The 20,750-nt window shown below is 51.5% G+C and overlaps 1 protein-coding gene across 1 annotated transcript in view; it reads left to right on the top strand.

Annotated features, from left to right (window-relative positions):
* Positions 1 to 351: 351 nt before the first annotated feature.
* EPHA2 (EPH receptor A2) overlaps positions 352 to 20,750 on the top strand; it is a 33,606-nt gene continuing 13,207 nt past the window's right edge. Inside the window, exons 1-3 of the mRNA XM_082230736.1 lie at positions 352 to 538; positions 12,033 to 12,100; positions 13,094 to 13,754. Coding sequence (XP_082086862.1) covers positions 448 to 538; positions 12,033 to 12,100; positions 13,094 to 13,754 — 820 coding nt within the window. The 5' untranslated portion in view covers positions 352 to 447. The remainder of the gene's footprint in view (positions 539 to 12,032; positions 12,101 to 13,093; positions 13,755 to 20,750) is intronic.

The raw sequence follows: 20,750 nt of genomic DNA, 5'->3' as shown, positions 1-20,750 counted from the left end.
ACTGGCATGGAGGGGAGAGCCAACTTTCCAGGGGACCCCCGGGGTCGAGGGTTGAGTCCCGGGTTCGGGGTGCGCAGGGGCCATGGAGAGCGCCCGCCCCCGCCAGGGAATTCGATCAGAGCCGAGTGGGGGGCAAGGGCCTCCAGGGACCCTTTGCACCGCGCCCCGTCGGGCAGGTCCTGCCTGCGCCTGCGCCTCCTGAATTTCTCTGTCCCGGGCCGGAGGGCAGCGCGGGAGCGAGGCGAGAGGCGCGCGGCCGGCTGGGGGCGTGGCTCGCGTGACGTCAGCATGGGCATGAATGAACAGGGCGAGAACTTTCCCACCGGCTCCCATTGAGCTTTCCGGAGCTGCGGAGGCGACACGGCTTCTGCCCAGGCGCTTCCTCGACGGCGGCAGCGAAGCGAGCAGCCAGCCAGCCAGGCAGGAAGGCGCTGCTCCGGACACAGCATGGGCAGCCTCCGTGGGGCCGGCGCCCCTCTCCTCGTCCCCTTCTTCCTCCTGCTCCAGGCGGCGCTCCAGGGCGCCCAGACCCGCGAAGGTGAGAAGCTCCCCCTCCCGGCCCGGGACTCTCCTTCTCTCGCTTCCCCGACGCCGCGCTCCGACGAGCCGGCCTGAGAGCCGCGCCGGGGAAGGGGAAACGCGCACGGCTGCCTGCCCTTCCCGGACCCCGAGACGGAGCGGGACAGACTGCCTCTTGGCCGGCTTGGGGGCTGGCGGGCTGGGGGTCGCTTCTGCTCACCGGCATGGCAAAAAAAGGAAAAGTTTTCTTCTCGCTTTGGCGAAGTCCGGTGCCCGCTGCCCTTCCCAAAGTACACGGTGCGGGTCCTATTTTAAACTCCAGGTGCGGATTTAAATCTCCAGCGAGGGGCCGGCAAGAAGAAGAGGGGCGCGTCCGTGGGGGCGAAAGCGAAGCGAGGGGGCGGCCGGCTGGTTTGGAGAGGCGACGAGGCCGCCGCTGGGTTTCAGAGCAGCGGGGGGAAAGAAACGTTTGGCACCGCACAATGGATGGATTTCCTTACCAAAGGGGCTGTGTGGACCCGGCACCTTGTGGTAATGGAAGAGCGTAGGTCTAGCGATGCCTAAGCGGAACCTCCCGGTTCGAAGGCAGTCTATCTGCAAGTTCTTGGTGCTGGAAAACTAGCAGTGGGAAGGGTCTGTTGTGCCTTTATGCCCTGTTTGGGGGTTTTCTACCTGGCTGTCCTTCTCGGGAACAGGATACTGGGTGAGGTGGCCGTGGATCGGTCTTTATCCTGCGGTCCGTTGTTCGGCCTCCTGGGATGCGCCCCGCGTTTGAGGAATGGGGCGCTAGCAACCTCTTTCCTCCACGGGTTTGAGCGCTTTAAGCGGCCTTTGGAGTCTTGAATAGCTCCTTAAACAGGCGCAAATTGTTGCAGGGCACTTTTAAAATTCCTGCGTTGGATCAATAGATAGATCTTCTTCTCTTTTTAAAAAAAGAATTCCGACTTATTCCTTGGCGTGTAAGGTATTGGCTTTGGGCAGGTGCTTATTTCTGACTTGGGAGATCAAGTAAGTGCACGTGGATGGACAGGGAAGAGCCTTGTGTCTGAAGAAGAGTTCTGTGGAACGCAGAAGTTTGCATACGCCTCTGCTCCAGGCCTTTGGGACTAAGCACTTGATTTCCCCCAAATAGGAAATCGTATTGCCCACTGGCTAGAAGGCAGGAGAGCAAGGTTCCGATCCTGGGCCCTGCTGGTAACATTCTGGGAAATGCGGTGATTCACACGCCTTGCTTACACAACTGAGCCTCCGCTGCTGTGGCAGGGATGGTTCATGCCAGGTTGGGCAAGGGAGGCAAATATTCTGGTTGCCACAAGAGAAGGGTGGGTCAGGGAGGGGCGCTGAATCAACACCAGGAGATTGATCACCCACAGTCTCCTTTTTTTTCCACGGTGGTGTGGGAAGCAGGGGCAGATTTCCTCTTGGAGAGAGATTTGGGGTTGCATGTATGGGAGGCCATTTCCTTTACTCTGATTTCGGCCACACTGGAAATTAGGCGAATTCTTGGTCTCTTCATGGTCCCCGTGAACAGGATCTCAGCAGCTGGAGCCGTTGCTCCAACTCTCTTATGCAGTCCCTTTTGAGCAGAATCTGGGAATTAAGGAATATTTGAGCCTGGGACTATACATTTGACGTTTGGAACTTGCTGCTGGTGTGTTCCTGAAGGTCCTTGAAATGTGTTGGACCAGTCTTTGGGCCTATCCTGCCCTTGACCCAGCACCACAGTGGGGGGCAAGCCAGCAGCAAAATTCCTTCCAGGTTAAGCCCTTCCGTGGAACAAGCCCAGACTTGCCCACAGGTGTGTACTTTTTCTGCCTGAAAGCCAGGATTTAAATATTTGGCCCCAGGGGATCACCCCAGAGCATATTTTCAGTGGCACGTCTTGTCTCTGGAATGTGTGGAGCCCTGTTAGTCCTTGGAGCATGTGCAGAAGGCTTTTCCTAATCTCTTTAGTCACTGCAGCCTGATCTGGCATTATGGGGCTGAGCTCCTGGGAAGTCCAAAACATCTGGAGGGCACCAGATGAGGGAAGGCTGCCCTGAGAAGCAAGAAGGGCTTCTGGGGCAGGGCTGGGGATGAACCTGTGGCTGTCTGGATACTGGTGGCCAGTGGTGAGGGATTGTGGGAGTTGTAGTCTAGGTACATGTGGCAGGGCACAGGATCCCCAGCCTTGGCTTAGATGACCAACCATTCCAGTCCTGGTCTCTGGATATATGTCACCCCTTTTCATGAAGGGACCACACGATTTTTGCTCTCCTTCCTAAATTGGTCTTCCCAGGGAAGGGTCGTAGCTCGGTGGCAGAGCAACTGCTTGCAGAAGGCCCTGGGTTCCTGGCAGCGTCTCCAGCTAGGGCTGAGCAAGAGTCCTGGCCTGAAACCCTAGGGGACCATTGTCAGTGTAGACAACACTGAGTGAGATGGACCCGAATTCCAACCTCCTTTAAGGTAGCTTCCTGTGTTTTCTACAAACTCTTGTGTTTATCACCCGCTCCCCTTTTAAAAGACCTGGCAGCATGCACTACCTTTCGTCACACCTGGGCAGAGCAAAGTGGGAGGAAGCAGCAACAGTGATATTTAGAGCAGAACTCTGGAGAATGTAGCACAGGGTACTTTAAGCCCCAAAATGCAAAGTTCGGAACCGGAGTGGGTGGAAGCTGTGAAGAAGAAGAGGAGGAGTTTGGATTTGAAATCCTGCTTTAGCATGACCCTAAGGAGTCTCAATAGGGACGCGGGTGGTGCTGTGGGTTAAACCACAGAGCCTAGGACTTGCCTCCCTGCTCCTGCCAACCTAGCAGTTCAAAAGCACGTCAAAGTGCAAGTAGATAAATAGGTACCACTCCAGCGGGAAGGTAAATGGCATTTCTGTGCGCTGCTCTGGTTCGCCAGAAGTGGCTTAGTCATGCTGGCCACATGACCTGGAAGCTGTACGCCGGCTCCCTTGGCCAGTAAAACGAGATGAGCACTGCAACCCCAGAGTCGGCCACGACTGGACCTAATGGTCAGGGGTCCCTTTACCTTTAAGGAGTCTCAAAGTGGCTCATATCATGGAGGACTCCCTGTTTACTGGACAGATCCCTCCTAGGCTCCCTCCCTGGAGTTATCCCTCCCAGCTGGCCATCATTGGGGGAACCCAGGCAGAATCCCTGGGAAGATGGAGAAGGGAAAGCACTTAGGAGGGAGCACTAAGGAGCTTCTGCACAAGGTATTTTCCATGCTCCCTGGTGGACCTGCTCTTTAGTAAATGGTAAGAAGCCCCCCCACCCACCCAGCTGGAACATCTAAAAGGGAAGTAGAGCATAACATGGCATGGGGTTGATGGGTGTGCGTGCGGGGGGGGGGGGATTGAATGGCCTATGGCTTCAAAACCCAGCAGCATGTTTGGTCAACTCCTTGGAGCCGAATTTTTCCCATTCGGGCCCTTCTGGTTGGTGCAGTGGAACCTTGGTTTTTGAACTTAATCTGTTTCAGAAGACTGTTTGGCTTCCAAAAAGTTTGAAAATCAAGGATCCATGGGCTGGCTGCAAAGTCAATGGGAAAAAATGAAAAACGTGGCTTGGAAGCCATTTGGCTTCCGAAAACCATTCAAAAACCGGAACGGTTACGTCAGGGTTTTCAACGTTTGGGAGCCGAAGCGTTCCAAAACAGAGGCGTTCAGGAACCAAGGTTTGACTGTATTTGCAAAAGCAGCTTGGGAGGCTCCCTTGAAGTGTCCCCAGAAAAGAAGGCCCGCTGTGTCCAGTCTCAAACTCAGCCGCTGAGGAAGAAGAAGAGGAGAAGCCGGAGTTGGCATGAGCAGCCAGCAGCCCCCATCCAGCCACTTTGAGCCGGAAGCTTTGCTGACCAGAGAAATGTGGATTATGGGTTTTGAGACACAGCCGCTCCAAGCCTTTAGCCTCAAAGGCGGCAGTAGCGCTGGCTCCGCACTCTTTTTCTTTCTTTTTTTCGCACATTCATCAGCTTCTTTTGAAAAAGCCACTGGAGTGGGGCGGTAGGTCTGGTGGCGCGGAGAGGCGCTGGTGTGAGTCAGGTTCCCCATGGGAAGGGGGGGGTCCTGCCTCTTCCAAACCTGAAGAGCCCCCTGGCTTGCAGGAGAAGACAGGAATGTTAATGAAGAGGCTGGATGGCCGCCTGGGCTCTCTAATTACGCCAGGGAGGGAGCCTAGCAGGGATCCGTCCAGTAAACAGTTCCTCTCCAGCCCTGGGCTGCTGTGTAGCAGTCTCTTGTCAGTCTCTGGAGCTGGGAGGGGGCAGCCAACCCTTGTAAGTTCAGGCTTCCAAAGCAGCGCCCGGAGACACACACTCTGATGCGTTCTTTTTCTCCCAAGATGCCTAAAAGTAATTGGCCTTGAATGCAAAGGGTTAATTAAAACTGATGGCAGCTCCCAGCTTGGAACTGATGGGGTGGGGATGTGTAAATTTTCGCGTCTCTTTTTTGTGCTGCTCAACTGAAACAGCAAAATTTCACCCTTATCCAGAACATTTTCTTTGGAGCCACCGGACTGCGCTCTCTCATTACCGCACTAGGACCACAGGAAGGTGCTTTAGACAGAGTCAGACCTGTGATCCGTCTCACTTGGTATTGTCTGCACTGACTGGCAGAGGTTTCCTTCCTTCCTGGGACTCAGTAGGGTAGCCTTCCCTCTGCCACTAAGCTCTGTCCTTTCCAAAACATTTGGTTCGGGCCTGCAGAGGCCCCCTGACTTACTGTTACTGTAGGAAATTCAGCACCTAATCTCTGCTCCATTGGCACTTTCTCAAAAGCAAGAGGTGCCGGAGCTGATAATCCACCTGGGACACCTTCTGCCCTTAAACCTTCCTTGCAGAGCCCCAATGTGCAGGTGCAGTTTGTGGCTCTGGGGAGTCGGGCAGATGCACTTTGTGCATGCCCAGAGAAACGTTGGCATCTTCGCGACTTGAATCCTGGCAGGCCCAGAGTCCCCCCCCCCCCGCAGTCTTAGTGGTACCATGTAGTTGGTGCTGGGTTTTTTAAGGATGGGAGGCAATTGAGGTGTAAGAGTTTTCAATGCTTTCTGTGCTTGCTGTGTTAAGGCCAGTCTGACTGGTGGTCAGTGCCAATGGGAGCCATGGACCAAAACGGCAGGAGGGCACCAGCTTGGGCAATGTTGTTCTTGCAGATCACGTTGTAAAGCCCAGCTCTTTGGCTTTGGGCTCTGCGTGGATCCTGTTGCGCTCCTGACTAGCAGATTCCTGTGTACCACTTGGTCATGGATCCTCTGTCATGTATAGAATTGTGGGGCGGTTTCTCTCTCCCTCCCTCCCTCCCCGTTCCAAGTGGCTAAAATACAGGCAGTCAAAAAAATCAAAAATCAAATCCACACACTGGGAAGGGAGGGGAGAGCAAAGTTTAAAATTAACTCTGGAAGTTGGTGGGAAAGAAAAGCTGTTCCAGATGCTGCCTGCCTATTTATTTATTTTTATTTTAAGTGAAGAGTCCAGGGAAACCATGCAAGATGACAGGCAGGCAGGCAGTTGGGGTGGGGGTTGGCTGTGGGGGGAGGGAAGAGAGCGCATTGCTTGCCCCTTTCTTTAGCAATAAATCAAAATAGCTGAATAGGTTCCGATTAGGGAAGGGAAGGGTAGCTATTTTTTCCTGCTTTAAGGGGGCTGGGAAAGGAGAGGCAGTGCAGTATAGCGGTTGGAGGGCTGGGTCAGGGCTGGGACCCCAAGTTACCCTGCAAGGTGGTTGTGAGGATAAATTGGGTGGAGGGTCTGTGTACATCGCTTTGAGCTGGTTGGAGGAAGGGATAGCTATAAATGTCCTAAATAAATATGTTGTATGTGGTTATTAGTCCTTGGGGCTTTTAAATAAATAAAGTAAGTAAGTTTCAGTCTGACTTGAAGGCAGCATACACTGGATGTCAGTTCCTGGGGGACAAAGAGGGAAGGGAGAGTCGCTTTCATGCCACGGTTGTGAGTTTCCCAGAAGCGTTTCTTTGGCCACAGGATGCCGGACTAAATGGGTCCAGCAAAGCTGGCTGTGGGTAGACAAGTATTAGAAGCCTCCATTTTCCAAAGGCCTGGGATAGCTTGGAAAAACATGAGACTCTCAGGGTTGTGAGTTCGAGCCCCACGGTGGGCCGAAGTTTCCTGGATTGCAGGGGGTTGGACTAAATGACCCTCGTGGTCCCTTCCAACTCTGTGGTTCTATGACCTGGTGCCTAAGGCGGGAGAGGGCTGTGGTGCTCAGTGTTTGCTGGGTGCAGGGGCCTTTTGACCCTGCAGGGTTGCATTCTGGTGGAGTGGCAGAAGGGCCTTCAGAAGCAATTTTTTTAAAAACCCTTTAGCCTGCCATGCAATGCGAGGGATACCCTGCAACCCACAGCCCAGCTCCTTGGCTTGAGGGGCAGCGCAAGGAAGCAAATCCCCACCATATCAGCCCTGCAGTCAGTGCAGCGGTGCCAGTCCAGCACATTTTAAAATGTGCTCTGCCTGGATAGCTCAGTTGGTTAGAGCATGGTGCTGATAACGCCAAGGTTGCAGGTTTGATCCCTCTGCTTATTCCTTCATTGCAGAGGGTTGGATTAGATGGTCCTTGAGGTCCCTTCTATGCTGTGGTTGCTCAAGTCAGGGAGGGCCGGGAACTGTAGTTTTGGGTGTTTCCTGGGAGACTCAGAAGGCACCTCTGGTCAGCTCCAGCTCTTTGCTGCTGCAGATTCCTGGGGATAGATGCTTAGACTGGTTGCTCCTTCCTTTACGGCTGGTCCAAAGTCCGAGAAACAAACTGAGTGTCTCTGAGAGCAGGGAAGGGCAAGAGTCCAGGGCAAAAAGAGGCAGGCAACTCCACCCGTCTCTCCCTCTCTGAGATGCGCCAGGCTAGTTTTCCATGCTGGGATATGACATTAATGAGAGGTTTAGAGCTCTGGCAACCAAAGCTACGCAGCCCATCCAAAGACTGCATCTGGAAGAGATTTGTGGGGGGAAAGAATCTCTGGAGAGTGGCAGGCGCAAGAAACCCCAAAAGGCTGGCAGGGTTTCTGTCTGCGGAGAGACAAGCGAAGGGCCCTTTGCAGAGAGGAGGGCCAGGTAGAGCCGATGGGGGGGGCATAATTCAGTAGGTACAGCACCTGCTTTGTATGCGCAAAGCCCCAGGCTGACTAGTTAGAAGGATCGCAGGCTGGGAAGGACCCTGGAGAGCTGCTGCCAGCCCGAGTAGACAGCACTGGGCCAGAGTTTGTGAAAAAGGCAACTTCGGAAGGACGGGACACATCTGCTTTGTTTGCAGAAGGTTCCTTGGTCCGGTCCCTGTGAAAGGGTTTTGGACAACAGGAGCCGGGGAATGTGCTGCCAGTCAGAGCAGACCACCCTGAGCTGTGTACAGCGGCAGTCTGACTTGTGATTGCAAAAGCTTCCTTAGTGCATGTTTGTTGCTTCTGCAGAATCCCCTCCCCTCAAAAAAAGCAAACCACCAGGCCCTATTTTGGCCTCTGCAGGCCCCTTCCTCCAGCTGAACCTATTTGTGAAGACGTGGGGCTTTTGTTCAGTTGCAGGTGAAATACGGTTTCTGGACTGTGCCCAGGTATTGCTCTCTGGAGATGCCTTTTCTGCCTGGCCTTGGCCAGACTGGCCTCCCAATCCCTGGGGGCCACCCACTTCCCTCCCTTTCTCTTGGGAGCCCTTTGCCCTTCTGTCACGGGGCCCCCACCCTGTTCCCAAACAACCAGCCTCTGCTTTACAGCCTGAGCAGGTTACTCAGCACCTTTCTCCCCGTCAACGGGGAAAATATAGAAGTAAACCAAGGAAGGAGCTTGACTACAAGATAAGAACGAGATAATAGGGCTTCCGGATGTCGGATGTCCGAGGGCAGCTTCCTGCCAGCAGACTTGGCTCAGAAAACTCTTGCCCAAGGAGGCACGGCCGGTGGCTATCCGGGTTTAAGAGAGACAGGAGCAGAGCAAGAGCCTTGGGCAGGGACACAGGCAGGCAGCTGAGCCACTCAGATGTGCTTCTTCTGCTGAAGCAAAGTAGTCAACAAGATTTCCCATCCATGGAGAAGGCAGAGCCGTGAAGCATGCAGAGAGATAACAGGCACCCTCCTCTGAGCAGCACTTTTGAACTTGCAGGATACTTTGGAATTACCGTATTTTTCACTCTATAAGGCGCACCAGACCACAAGACGCACCTAGTTTTTGGAGGAGGAAAACAAGGAAAAAAACATTCTGAATCCCAGAAGCCAGAACACCAAGAGGGATCGCTGCTCAGTGAAAGCAGCAATCCCTCTTGCTCTTCTGGCTTCGGGGATAGCTGCACAGCCTGCATTCACTCCATAAGACGCACACACATTTCCCCTTACTTTTTAGGAGGGAAAAGGTGAGTCTTATAGAGCAAACAATACGGTACCCCCCCCCCCCTTACAGTGCTCTCCGAAGCACTCAGCTGGAGAATTACAAATCTATGAAGAGCAGGCATATCTTTGTCTAATCAAAGAGTTAAGGTGATACTGCCTGGGAGGGCCGGCTTCTGTTGATCTAGGCAGATGGCAGGATTTTATTATTTTTAAAGAGTTGCACAATGGTGGAGTTAGACTGGACACAAAAGCATTTATCTGAATGCTCAGCTGACTGCCGTGAAAAGCACGCTAGTATTAAAAACAATTAACCGGGGGAGCGGGGAGCTGTTTTGCAACCCAAAACCAAAGGAAAGAGAAATAATATGTGTCTGCTGCAGGTAGAGGAGAATTAAGTGGCATTTATGGCCTGTTTTCTCACAGGCGCAATAATTTGATTAGTGTAACAAGCATGGCTGCAATAAAAACATGCTTTAAAACTAAGTGGATGTAAGCCCACCAAACTGAGCAGGCAAGAGAGCCCAGCTGGAGGAGGACCCACGTGTATCTGCTTCTGCAATGTGTGTAGTTTTCTGAACTGAAACTGAAGGAAAGCACCTGCCTTGTACCAGAAGGACGCACAACGTATCTTCTCAATCAGATCCCCAAAGGAAGAGGTTGGCTCTCTCCTTGCAGCCGCAGGGCAGGGCAGCGAAACTCACTTCCCTCCTTTCCCTTAGTCAGGGACAAGGTGCTGTTTTCTGGCCAACGGGGCTGCTTGAGCACTTCAGATGTAGCCCCAGTGCCGGATTTACATATAAGCTAAACAAGCCTATAGCTTAGGGCCCCATTTTCTTAGGGGCCCCAAAAAAATTTAAACGGAAAAAACCCTGGATGTACATTTCCAAAATATAAGATTAAAAAAACCCAAATAAAATAAAACCTACATGCAGCAACAGTGTTTTGTGTTGTGTAGGCTCCTATGATGTAAGTAATGGGCCCCGCCTGCTAACCTGCTCCCTAAATATCGCTGGTTTGCCCATTTCTATATATAGGGTGCCTACGTTCTGCGTGGACTGGGTGCATGGAAACTTGTGCAAACGGCTTTAGATACCTATTAGGTCCATAAATGACCACATAGCATATATTCAACGCAAAAAACAGCGACAGTTTGTTGTTGACAAAGGACAGCTGGGCATAGAAAGGGCCCCATTACCTTCAGTAGCTTAGGGCCTCATAGTGGTGAAATGGCTGTGTGAACTACGCCGCTGATCTTATTTTGGGGGCTGGGAGGGTGAAAGGTGCAGGGCCCTTCCCACAAGAGCATTGAGGATAGCTCAATGTTGTCCAAAGGCATGCTTTCAGCATCCATCCCTGCTGGACAATCCCCTGCCCACTTCATAGAATCCTAGAGTTGGAAGAGACCACAAGGGCCATCGAGTCCAACCCCCTGCCAAGCAGGAAACACCATCAGAGCACTCCTGACATATGGTTGTCAAGCCTCTGCTTAAAGACCTCCAAAGTAGGAGACTCCATCACACTCCTTGGCAGCAAATTCCACTGTCAAACAGCTCTTACTGTCAGGAAGTTCTTCCTAATGTTTAGGTGGAATCTTCTTTCTTGTAGTTTGGATCCATTGCTCTGTGTCTGCTTCTCTGGAGCAGCAGAAAACAACCTTTCTCCCTCCTCTATGTGACATCCTTTTATATATTTGAATGTGGCTATCATATCACCCCTTAACCTCCTCTTCTCCAGGCTAAACATGCCCAGCTCCCTTAGCCGTTCCTCATAAGGCATCGTTTCCAGGCCTTTGACCATTTTGGTTGCCCTCCTCTGGACACGTTCCAGTTTGTCAGTGCCCTTCTTGAATTGTGGTGCCCAGAACTGGACACAGTACTCCAGGTGAGGTCTGACCAGAGCAGAATACAGTGGCACTATTACTTCCCTTGATCTAGATGCTATACTCCTATTGATGCAGGCCAGAATTGCATTGGCTTTTTAAGCTGCCGCGTCACACTGTTGGCTCATGTCAAGTTTGTGGTCAACCAAGACTCCTAGATCCGCTTAAACTCAGGCTAGGAGCCCTGCTGGGTGGGTGGCTTAGCTGTTCAGGTTGGGACACCACAGCCACAACCAGGAGATTAAGAAACCCCTTTGTGTTACTCAACTTGACTCAGGCTCCTTAAGCGCCCTGCGGCAAAGCTGGCCTGCTGACACTGCGCAGAGTTATGTGCACCTGGGCCTGATCTGGGTAAGGAGGCAGGGCAAAATTGCTCCTCCTGCAGCCTGACACCCACTTTGTGGGGATGTTAACATCAACTCCCCCCGCAAAGAAGGGCAGAGACTCCCAAGCTGGCTGCGAGAAAGGAGCTCATTGCTGTTTCAGATTCACAAAGTGCCTGGGGTTCCATACCATGGTCTCCTAAGAATTACAGAGGTACCTCGGGTTAAGAACTTAATTCGTTCTGGAGGTCCGTTCTTAACCTGAAACTGTTCTTAACCTGAAGCACCACTTTAGCTAATGGGGCCTGCTGCTGCGCCGCCGGAGCACGATTTCTGTTCTCATCTTGAGGCAAAGTTCTTAACCTGAGGTAATATTTCTGGGTTAGCAGAGTCTGTAACCTGAAGTGTATGTAACCTGAGGTACCACTATTTTGGGAAAGGGGTTTTTTGTGGGCTTAGGCTTTAAAGACATGGCCAGTGGTATTAAATAACAGTGTCCCTGAGCATGGGCAGAGTTGCTTCCTGTCACCACTGAACAGTCACAGCTAGGATTTGGAGGCTCGGTTTTCTGGTCTGAAAGTGTTTCACCAGTGCAAGTTGGGAGCACCTTAGTTCTCTGAGCCCTGGAGGGGGAAAGCTACCTTCCCCCTCCTTCCATCACTCTTCCTTCTACTTCTTAATAGCTTAGCGTGGCAGGGCGTGCTCTCTGGGACATGCTGGGACTTCATAAGCCTCACAAGACGCCTCCTCTATGTGTCCAAATCAAAATCACCCCACTCTGGCATTGGAAAGCTCCAGCTGTTTAGTGCGTACTTTGGGATGCCACAACCAGGGATGTTTATACCCCTCCCAAACTCTAACTTTATAGGATCCAACCAAAAAAAAAAAAAATTGGGGGGGGGGGAGGAGTTGGTCCTGTCTCCTTTGCAGAGTATGAAGTTCTCTGTGAGGTTGAGAGTCCTCCATGCGATAACCGTCTTTTTCTTCATATCCCTTTTCTCCTCAGTTGTCGTACTGGACTTTGCCAAGGCACAAGGGGATCTGGGCTGGCTCACCAATCCCTACGGCGCGGGGGTAAGTCTTGTTGTCGAGTTTCTCCTGCTTTAAGGAAACTGCTTTGTGCGCGAGGTACATTTCCCCGCAAAATACAAGAGTACGCTGCCCTTTGAATGGTCCTCCCCCTGTCCTTAAACTGCCTGATTGATGGTGGGACCATCCCCATGTCCAATGGATTTGTTCACAGGGCGGTGGGTTGCTAGTGGAACTGAAGCTGATTACCTCACATTATAAAAGGAGGAGGAAACAGGGATAGTCGGCTTGGGAGAAATAAACGGCAGGTATAATGACTTGGGAAATGTAGATTGAATTCTTACATCTGCTTCAGCTGCTCCATTCAAAGCAGAGGCAAAATGGAAGGAAGCGAAGAATTCCTAAGCAAACATTTACACGGGATTAACATGAGTGGCTTTTAAAGATTTACTTTTATTTAGTTATTCATTAAATTTCTATCCCTCCTTCCCATAGGAGCCCAGGACAGCAAACAGGTTTTTGAAAATGAATGAATGAATGAATGAATAAAAGCCATCTAATATCCTCATAGCTAAATAATTTCGAGGTTGCCAGAAACAGTATATATTTGAGCCATCAAATGCTTGGGTGAATCAAAATGTTTTAAATACCTATCTTGATGTTAGTGACAGAGGCAGGGGCACCTCAGTAAAGAGGACCTTTCATAACTGAGGAGCTGCTACCAAGAAGGCCCTGTAAAGGCTCCTTGATGGTGCATCTCAGAGTATTTGATGCTTGGAACAGTCAGTAGGGGAAATTTGCAGCCTTCGTGTCTGACTTAGCAGCTTCCCAGGACAGCAGATTAGCCATAGTTGCCAATGAAGGTGTTACATTTGCATGTCACTTGAACCACAAATAGTCTCTGCTTGAACCTATTGTTTCAAAATCCATTTTTTCTGGTGTGCTGCTGTTTCCGGTGGCTGTCACTTCCACAGATTATTACTTGTGCAAGAAGAAGCATTTCCTCTAACGGCAGCCATTTTCTCTTCCCACCCCCAGTGGGATCTTCTCCAGAACGTCATGAACGAGTCCCTCATCTACATCTACTCGGTCTGCAACGTGATGGAAGGGGAGCAGGACAACTGGCTGAGGACCAACTGGATCTACCGCGGCGAAGCTCAGCGCATCTTCATTGAGCTCAAGTTCACCGTCCGAGACTGCAACAGCTTCCCCAGCGCCACCGGCACGTGCAAGGAAACCTTCAACCTCTTCTACGCGGAGTCAGACGTGGATTACGGCATCAACTTCCAGAAGCGCCAGTTCCGCAAGATCGACACCATCGCCCCGGACGAGATCACGGTGCGGGAGGACTTTGAGACGCGCAACGTCAAGATCAACATGGAAGTGCGCTCGGTGGGGCCCCTCACCCGGAAGGGCTTCTACTTGGCCTTCCAGGACATTGGGGCTTGCGTGGCCCTCCTGTCTGTCCGGATCTATTACAAGAAATGCCCCAAAGTCTTCCGCAACATGGCCAGCTTCCCCGAGACCATTGCTGGCGCTGACTCGCAGGCCTTGGCGAAGGTGTCGGGCAAGTGCGTCAAGGATGCCTTGGCCAACGAGGACCTGTTCATGCACTGCAACTCGGACGGGGAGTGGCTGGTGCCCATTGGCGAATGCCGCTGCCGCGAGGGCTACGAAAAGGACAGGGACAGCTGCAGAGGTAACTAGGCCTTGCTTTTTGTTTTACTCCTGCGTCGCTGAACTTCCCAGTTGTCATTCGGACAAAGCAATACTTGTCAGAGCCCAGCGAAGGGAATGGAGGGTGCAATTGATGCCACAATGCCCCTACTTCATCCTAGTCACCCAAAGCCCACCTGAACAAAAATGGCACTTCCATAAAGTGTCCAGGGCAGGCTCTATGACTTCTACAGATGTGAGGCAGCTGTTGCTGCTATTCCTCTTTGCCCTCAAGGTAGGAACTTAACTTCCGGGGGGCACAGTCAAGAGCGATGGAGGTGGTCTCTAGTGGCACACTGGGCCCTACCTGTTGTTGTGGGCTTCAGTTATGCCCGCATAGCACCCACAAGGACTCTGCCCCTCCCGCTCCCAGTCTTTCCAGCTATCTGACTCTGGTCAGGTGCAAGCAGGCAGCTTCCGCTCTGAGAAGTGCTGGATCTGTCAGGTAGCAGCAGTTTCTCTCTGCTGGGGCCCATGGAAATGTCAGACTTTTCATCCTTTGTCTACTCACATGAGGGCCCCAGAAAATGTGTCTTCAAGCTTCTTATGGGGGTGGGCTGGCTGTTCTCTTCTTCTTTCATGCCCCCACTTCAAATCTGCCATAGCAAGCCACAGGAGTGGGGAGACAACTAACAGGAAGCCAACCCATAATGTTCCCTTTTTTCTGCAGTTCTGTCTTGTCCTGTCTGCATGGTGCCAGCAGATTATTACTATTTCTCAGCCAAAGTGTTAATGTTGCTTGTTAAGTATTTCACTGCTGCGAACCGTTGGTCCATTTGTTTGGTGAATTTTGATACTGACAAAGGCTGAAGATAAGTATTCTACACTTCTCCAGTCTGGCCAGAAATGTTATGCATTCAGCATTTCTTGCCGTGTGTGAGAGAGAAAGAGACCCCCCTTCCCCACCCCCTCAGCCCCTGATCCTAAAAGAGCTCTCAATTCCAAATTCTGGAATAGTGGCCTTTGTGCATCAAGACATTCTCTGCTAGACAAAGAACCTAAGAAGCTACCTAATGCCAAAGCAGATCCTTTGACCATCCATCTCTCTCAGTACTGCTGTAGCCCCTGCACTGCCCTTCTGCTCGGGGGATTCAAAATGGGGAGAGAATTGGTTAACCGGGGAGAGTGGATCAGTAGAGAAGCAAGTGGCCTTGCAAGGCAGCTCATGTCAAAGCTCATGTATCTTGTATATAGACATTTCCAGGGTTGATTCCATTTTACCAAACTCCTTTTTTATACTGCCATATAGAGAAAGTGAGAGCAGCAGCCAAGTCCCCTCCACTCACACCTGTCTTGCTCTTCTGTCCCCCACCAATCCAACTGAGTGAGCCCCCTTGTTGGGAGGTGGGGAGTTGGGGGGGGCGGGCAGGAGGAGACAGCCGCCAAGAGGCTTTGCTTCAGGAATGTGCCTGGGTTTTGCAAAGAGAGAGGGAGAAGGAGATAAGGAACCTTGAAGGTTATGGAGTAATACAGGCATCTTGAGCAAGCCTTCTCTCTCCCCCATACACACTATCAGGCTCACCTGATAGAGGCTGTTATCTCACTTCCCTCCTGCATGATATCGGAGGCCAAAGGGGGAGCCAAAACATGGGGAAGGGAGCTGCTGGCTGCTCAGTTTCTTCAGATGGCCTCTCTCCAACGTCAACGAGAAGGAATTCAATTTTTCAATGGAGGGGACAGACTCCATGCCTGGAGAGAGCAATGTACCCCTCAGGGGAGACATGGCTGAACAAGCCTGCATTTAAAGGGGGCGTGATTTTACCCTCTTACCCATTTTTAGCCACTCATGGGGTGCAGTGGGGCCCAGAGGGGTGCTAAGGAGCAACTAATCTCCATTGAGAGTGATGCTGCTTGGCCTCTGGAGATCCAGAGATCGTTTTCTTGCTGCGGAGGGACTGGACGGAGGAGCTGGGGTGACGACTGGACATTGTGTCCACTCCCTCTGTGGTTGATCACCACCTCTTGTCAGGAGTTTCAGTGCCTCTGAGCTTACGCGGAGCGCATTTATCTCGCTGCCCCTCGCCCTCCTGCAACCACGTGTGCGGGATTTCATCAAAAGTCAAATTATTTATTTCTCTTTCTTTTAAAGAAAGGTGAGAGCGTTGCCTAGAAACACTTGTTTGATTTCCTATCTAGTCTGGCAGGGCGGGGAGTAGGATGTCTTGGTTTGGAGCTGGAAGCAGAATAGAGGATTTCTCTCTTTTCCTCCCTGCCATTCTACAATGGCACCCAGCACCTGCCCCCCACACCCCCACACCGCCAACAGTGCTGGTTTGCAGACCCAGCCTGGTTGCCACAGCGACAGCCAATCCCTTTGTCCCGCCCTTTGCATGTGTCTGGTGCTAGGGGAGATGCCGTGGGGGGGGGCTGCTTCTGGGAATCGAAAAGAAGAAAGGGTGGCCTTGGCTCCAAGAGTGATGGCGGTGGGTGGAGAGGAATAACTGCTCTTGTTTTCCCCCCTAACTCCTTTCTGCCTTGATCTTCCTTGTTACATCCCTGCCTCCCAGCCGCACACCTGGGAGAAGTTCCCTCCGTCAGTTGTCTCTTGCGGGGGAGGAACGTAGAGCCATTTCCCCCCCTTTCGAGAGCCAGTGTGGTGTAGTGGTTAAGAGCGGTAGACTCGTAATCTGGTGAACCGGGTTCGCTTCCCCGCTCCTCCACATGCAGCTGCTGGGTGACCTTGGACCAGTCACACTTCTCTGAAGTCTCTCAGCCCCACTCACCTCACAGAGTGTTTGTTGTGGGGGAGGAAGGGAGAGGAGAATGTTAGCCGCTTTGAGACTCCTTCGGGTAGTGATAAAGTGGGATATCAAATCCAAACTTCTTCTTCTAAGCCATTTATTCCTTGAGCGTTTTGCAGAAGCCTACCTGCCTAACCCCACCTCTCTCTCATGAGGGGATAAGCTGTTCCTCTGTGGGCCCCTCTCCTCTTTTCCAGGCTGCCCTCCCCTGTTGGCTCCCCCAGCCATGGCACAGCCCCCCTCCAGATCTCCTAATCCGGGCCTCCTTTCTGAAAGGGGGAGCGCCTTCCCACCTCTCCCCCCCCATTCCCTTCTCCAGTGGCATCTCCACCTCCAATGAGCCTCCAGCCAGGCTCAAAGCATCCTTAACAGCAGCAGAAGAAGAAGAAGCAGCTACCATCTTCTCTCCCATCCATCTGGGGAGATGTGGCAATCATCCGCAGACCAAGCACCCAGCCATCTTCCACCCCCAACTAAGCCCCAAGCCTTGGACCCTTAGCAGGGGTGTCTCCAAAGACACTGGTCCTCTGTCCTATCTGAATGGAGGCATTGTTTTCCCCTGAGAGAGGGTGTGTGTGTCTGCATCTGTATATGAGGCTTGGGTAGGGACCCCGCTGGCTTATAAACTCGCCCTCATTAAACCAGACTGGCTGTTGGTGCTGTGAATGGCAAGGGCTGACATGTCCCTTTGTCCCACTCCGCCTCGCTCTCCTGGCTGTCTCCTTGCTCCTCCAGCCTTGATTCATGGCTGCTTAAATGGCTTGCCGCGCTCTCCAGATTTATCTGGCTATCTCTTGGCATCAGCGTCTGCACAATTTCAGGCGACACCCACACGCGACTCTCAAATTTCACCTGCTAAGGAAACCTGTGTAACCCCCCCAAAAAACCTTAGTGCCATAGGAAGGCCTTGGGAATCCCCTAAATGGTGGCCTGCTTGGCATTCCGTCTTAACTGGGTCAAGTCACACAAATGAATTAGTGATTGGGTGGCAAGCTTCCCTTCTCCTCCAATAAAGGTAAAGGGACCCCTGACCATTAGGTCCAATCGTGGCCGACTCTGGGGTTGCAGCGCTCATCTCGCTTTATTGGCCGAGGGAGCCGGCGTACAGCTTCCAGGTCATGTGGCCAGCATGACTAAGCCGCTTCTGGCGAACCAGAGCAGCGCACGGAAACACCATTTACCTTCCTGCTGGAGTGGTACTTATTTATCTACTTGCACTTTGACATGCTTTTGAACTGCTAGGTTGGCAGGAGCAGGGACCGAGCAATGGGAGCTCACCCCGTCGCGGGGATTTGAACCGTCGACCTTCTGATCGGCAAGCCCTAGGCTCTGTGGTTTAACCAAAGTGCCACCCGCATCCCTCTCCTCCAATAGCGGTGTTTATTTTTCTCGCCCTGGCTTTTTAAACATGGGATTTCTGGGAGGAAATAGCTCCAGCGTGCTAGGTGTTGCAAAGAGCACAGAGTAAGGCAAGGGGGTGTCGCTGCATTTCAGTTTTCTGGCACCAACGGGTATTGGGCAAGGAGGAGACTTCAGAGTCTCTGCTTGGTGGAGACCCTGGGGGTTGCAGCAAACTGCATTGGGTGTGTGGGAGAGGGGGGGCATTGACTTCTGCTGGCTTGGCCACCCCCCACCTGCACTCTGCCCACACGTTCCGCCATTGGGCTGTAGCTGTCTCCCTCCCAAGGCCAGTCGCATTCTGCAGCCGCCGCTTCCTCCAGCGGGAGGGGGGCGGGATTGGAAAAAGGAATTTGCCCTTTTGTGTAAAGATACTCTGACCTCCCATCCCTCTGGCCTCTGTGAAAAGGGAGGCCCATGGGCAGGAAACAAAGGCAGTTTATCTTCAGGAATAAACACAGATATTCTTGGCTTCCTGCACACATTCCCGCCCGCCCGCCCCTCCAGCCCCCCGCCCTTCACTCCTTTTTAGCTCCTGCTGGCAGCTTCTGTGCCGCCACCAGCCATCACCATCTCTCTCTGTGTGTTCTGCCTCTCTCCCTACTCTGGCCTTCAAGTGAGAGAGATTGCCAAGGAGGGTTCTATGCGCTTGGCAACTCGGGGGGGGCTGGGGGCTGGCTGACAATATCTCAAAAGGCCAACTGCCCGCCCGCCAGAGGCTTGGCATGGCATTGTGTGCTTCTGCGCTCTTGCCTACGGCACGAGGCCAGCCGAGTGGCGTCATGTTCAGAAGGTGAATTCTTGAAAAAGCACCAGGGCACCTGCCAGCAAACATTCCGCTTCTTATGTTTGTATGCAATGGTCCAGCTCTCAGGGTGTCCCTTTTGTATCGATGGTATTAGTCAGGTTGTGACGTCGAATGGGTTTAAAAGGTGTCCCCCTGATTGGTCAGGCAGTAGGGCTTGGTTGCTTGTTTTTTAAAAATGGGTGCCTTAATACACGTGTTTATTTAGAGCCCTCTTTGGAGTCATCCTCTCTCACCTGCAGGAGGGAATGCCTCTTCTGAGACTTGCATTCATTCATCCTTTCCCAACAGTGCATGCTTTTTGCTCCAGGACAATTGTGTTTTACCCATATGCAAACTTAACTGCCTTAATTCACGCCATTGATTGACATGCTCTTTTAAATGGGTTGCAAGCCTAGTTTTTGCAGCAACGTTGTACAGCGGTACCTCGGGTTAAGTACTTAATTCGTTACGAAGGTCCGTTCTTAAGCTGAAATTGTTCTTAACCTGAAGCACCACGTTAGCTAATGGGGCCTCCTGCTGCCGCCGGAGCACGATTTCTGTTCTCATCCTGAAGCAAAGTTCTTAACCCAAGGTACTATTTCTGGGTTAGTGGAGTCTGTAACTTGAAGCGTATGTAACCCGAGGTGCCACTGTATTTTTTTTTAGAGTTGGAAAGGGACCCTGAGGATTGTCTAGTCCAACTTCTTGCAATGCAAGAAGATGTAGCTGTCCCATTCAGGGATCGAACCTGCAACACCACGCTCTGACCAACTGAGCTATCCATGATCTATCTAAGATTTTATTTTTTTATTTTTTAAAAAATATTTATTAGAATTTTACAAACAATAAAAAGTTACAGAATTAAGGATACAAATTAGAACAGAATAACAATAATAAAAGAAAAAGAAATACAAAAATACAAAGACAAAATACATAAAAAGTAAAAAGAAAGTTAGAAAAAAAGGAATCAATATTTTCATGTCTTATATTTCAGTTGCTTGTTTCCTGACCTCCTCACACACCCCTTTTTTGTATTCCAGTTCAAATATTTAATTCAGCAAATCCTTACCCTCTATCATTTATCTTTACTTAATATCTTAACCTAATTATAACTATATATTTCCAACCATTGTCAATCCGTATTTACATATTCTTATTAATCTTTTTACCAATACCGCTTATTTTCAATCCAACATCCCTTTAACATTCATTAATTTTACAGTATTTCTGCAAATAGTCTTTAAATTTCTTCCAGTCTTCTTCCACCACTACTTCTCCCTGATCTATCTAAGATTTTAAAACTATAATGTGAAAACACGGTACAAATGATCACAAGCCATGCTGAGGTGGCCGCTGTCCCATTAAGGCCCCCTCTGGGCTATAGTTAGAGGACTCCAAACTAATCAAGAAGCTGTTGCCATCTTAACCAAGTTTCTTAAGCAGTCATCTTCTGGGGGGAGTGGTTTTGGGCTTCTGTGGATTCTGAACTGCTGTGATGGATCAACAGACCAGGTGTGGGGACAGCAGCAGACACCTGGTGGGCAACATCCTTCCTCTTCCACCCCCCTCACAGCCACCACTCCCTGTTAATGCTTCGTACTGGGGAAGCAGCTGCCAGCCCACCTGCCTCTGGAAGTCCCAGGGAGAGCCTCGACATGCCCAATAATTGCACACGGAAGCGAGTCTCGGCCAAGGGTGGCTGCGCTTATCTTTTGTGGGCATTTAACCGCTCAAACTAGAAATGTGTTCTAGACTCCTTCAGATGGCATCTGTGGAGTGGGGGGGGGGGGAGGAAGGGAGCATTCTCGGTCCCTTCCAGCCCAAACATTTGCTGCCTCCTGGCACACTCCACCAGTCCAAGCCAGCTGGGCTTAACTGCACACCTTCTAAATATCGCTTAAGTAAAGCTTCTGTCTCTCTCTCTCTCCTCTGCGGGAGGACCAGAAACCCCCAGCATTCAGGATTAAAATGATGCCAGCTGCCAAATTCAAAATGGAGGGAAAGGAACAACTTGCCCCCTCTCTCTCTCTGCACCCCTGATTGCACCCTGCTG

The sequence above is a fragment of the Podarcis vaucheri genome (genome assembly GCF_965113315.1).
Source record: "Podarcis vaucheri genome assembly, chromosome: 7".
In the NCBI taxonomy this organism is placed as follows: Eukaryota; Metazoa; Chordata; class Lepidosauria; order Squamata; family Lacertidae; genus Podarcis; species Podarcis vaucheri.
The sequence above is the reverse complement of the archived record's forward strand: the minus strand, read 5'-3'. Positions and strand labels throughout refer to the sequence as shown.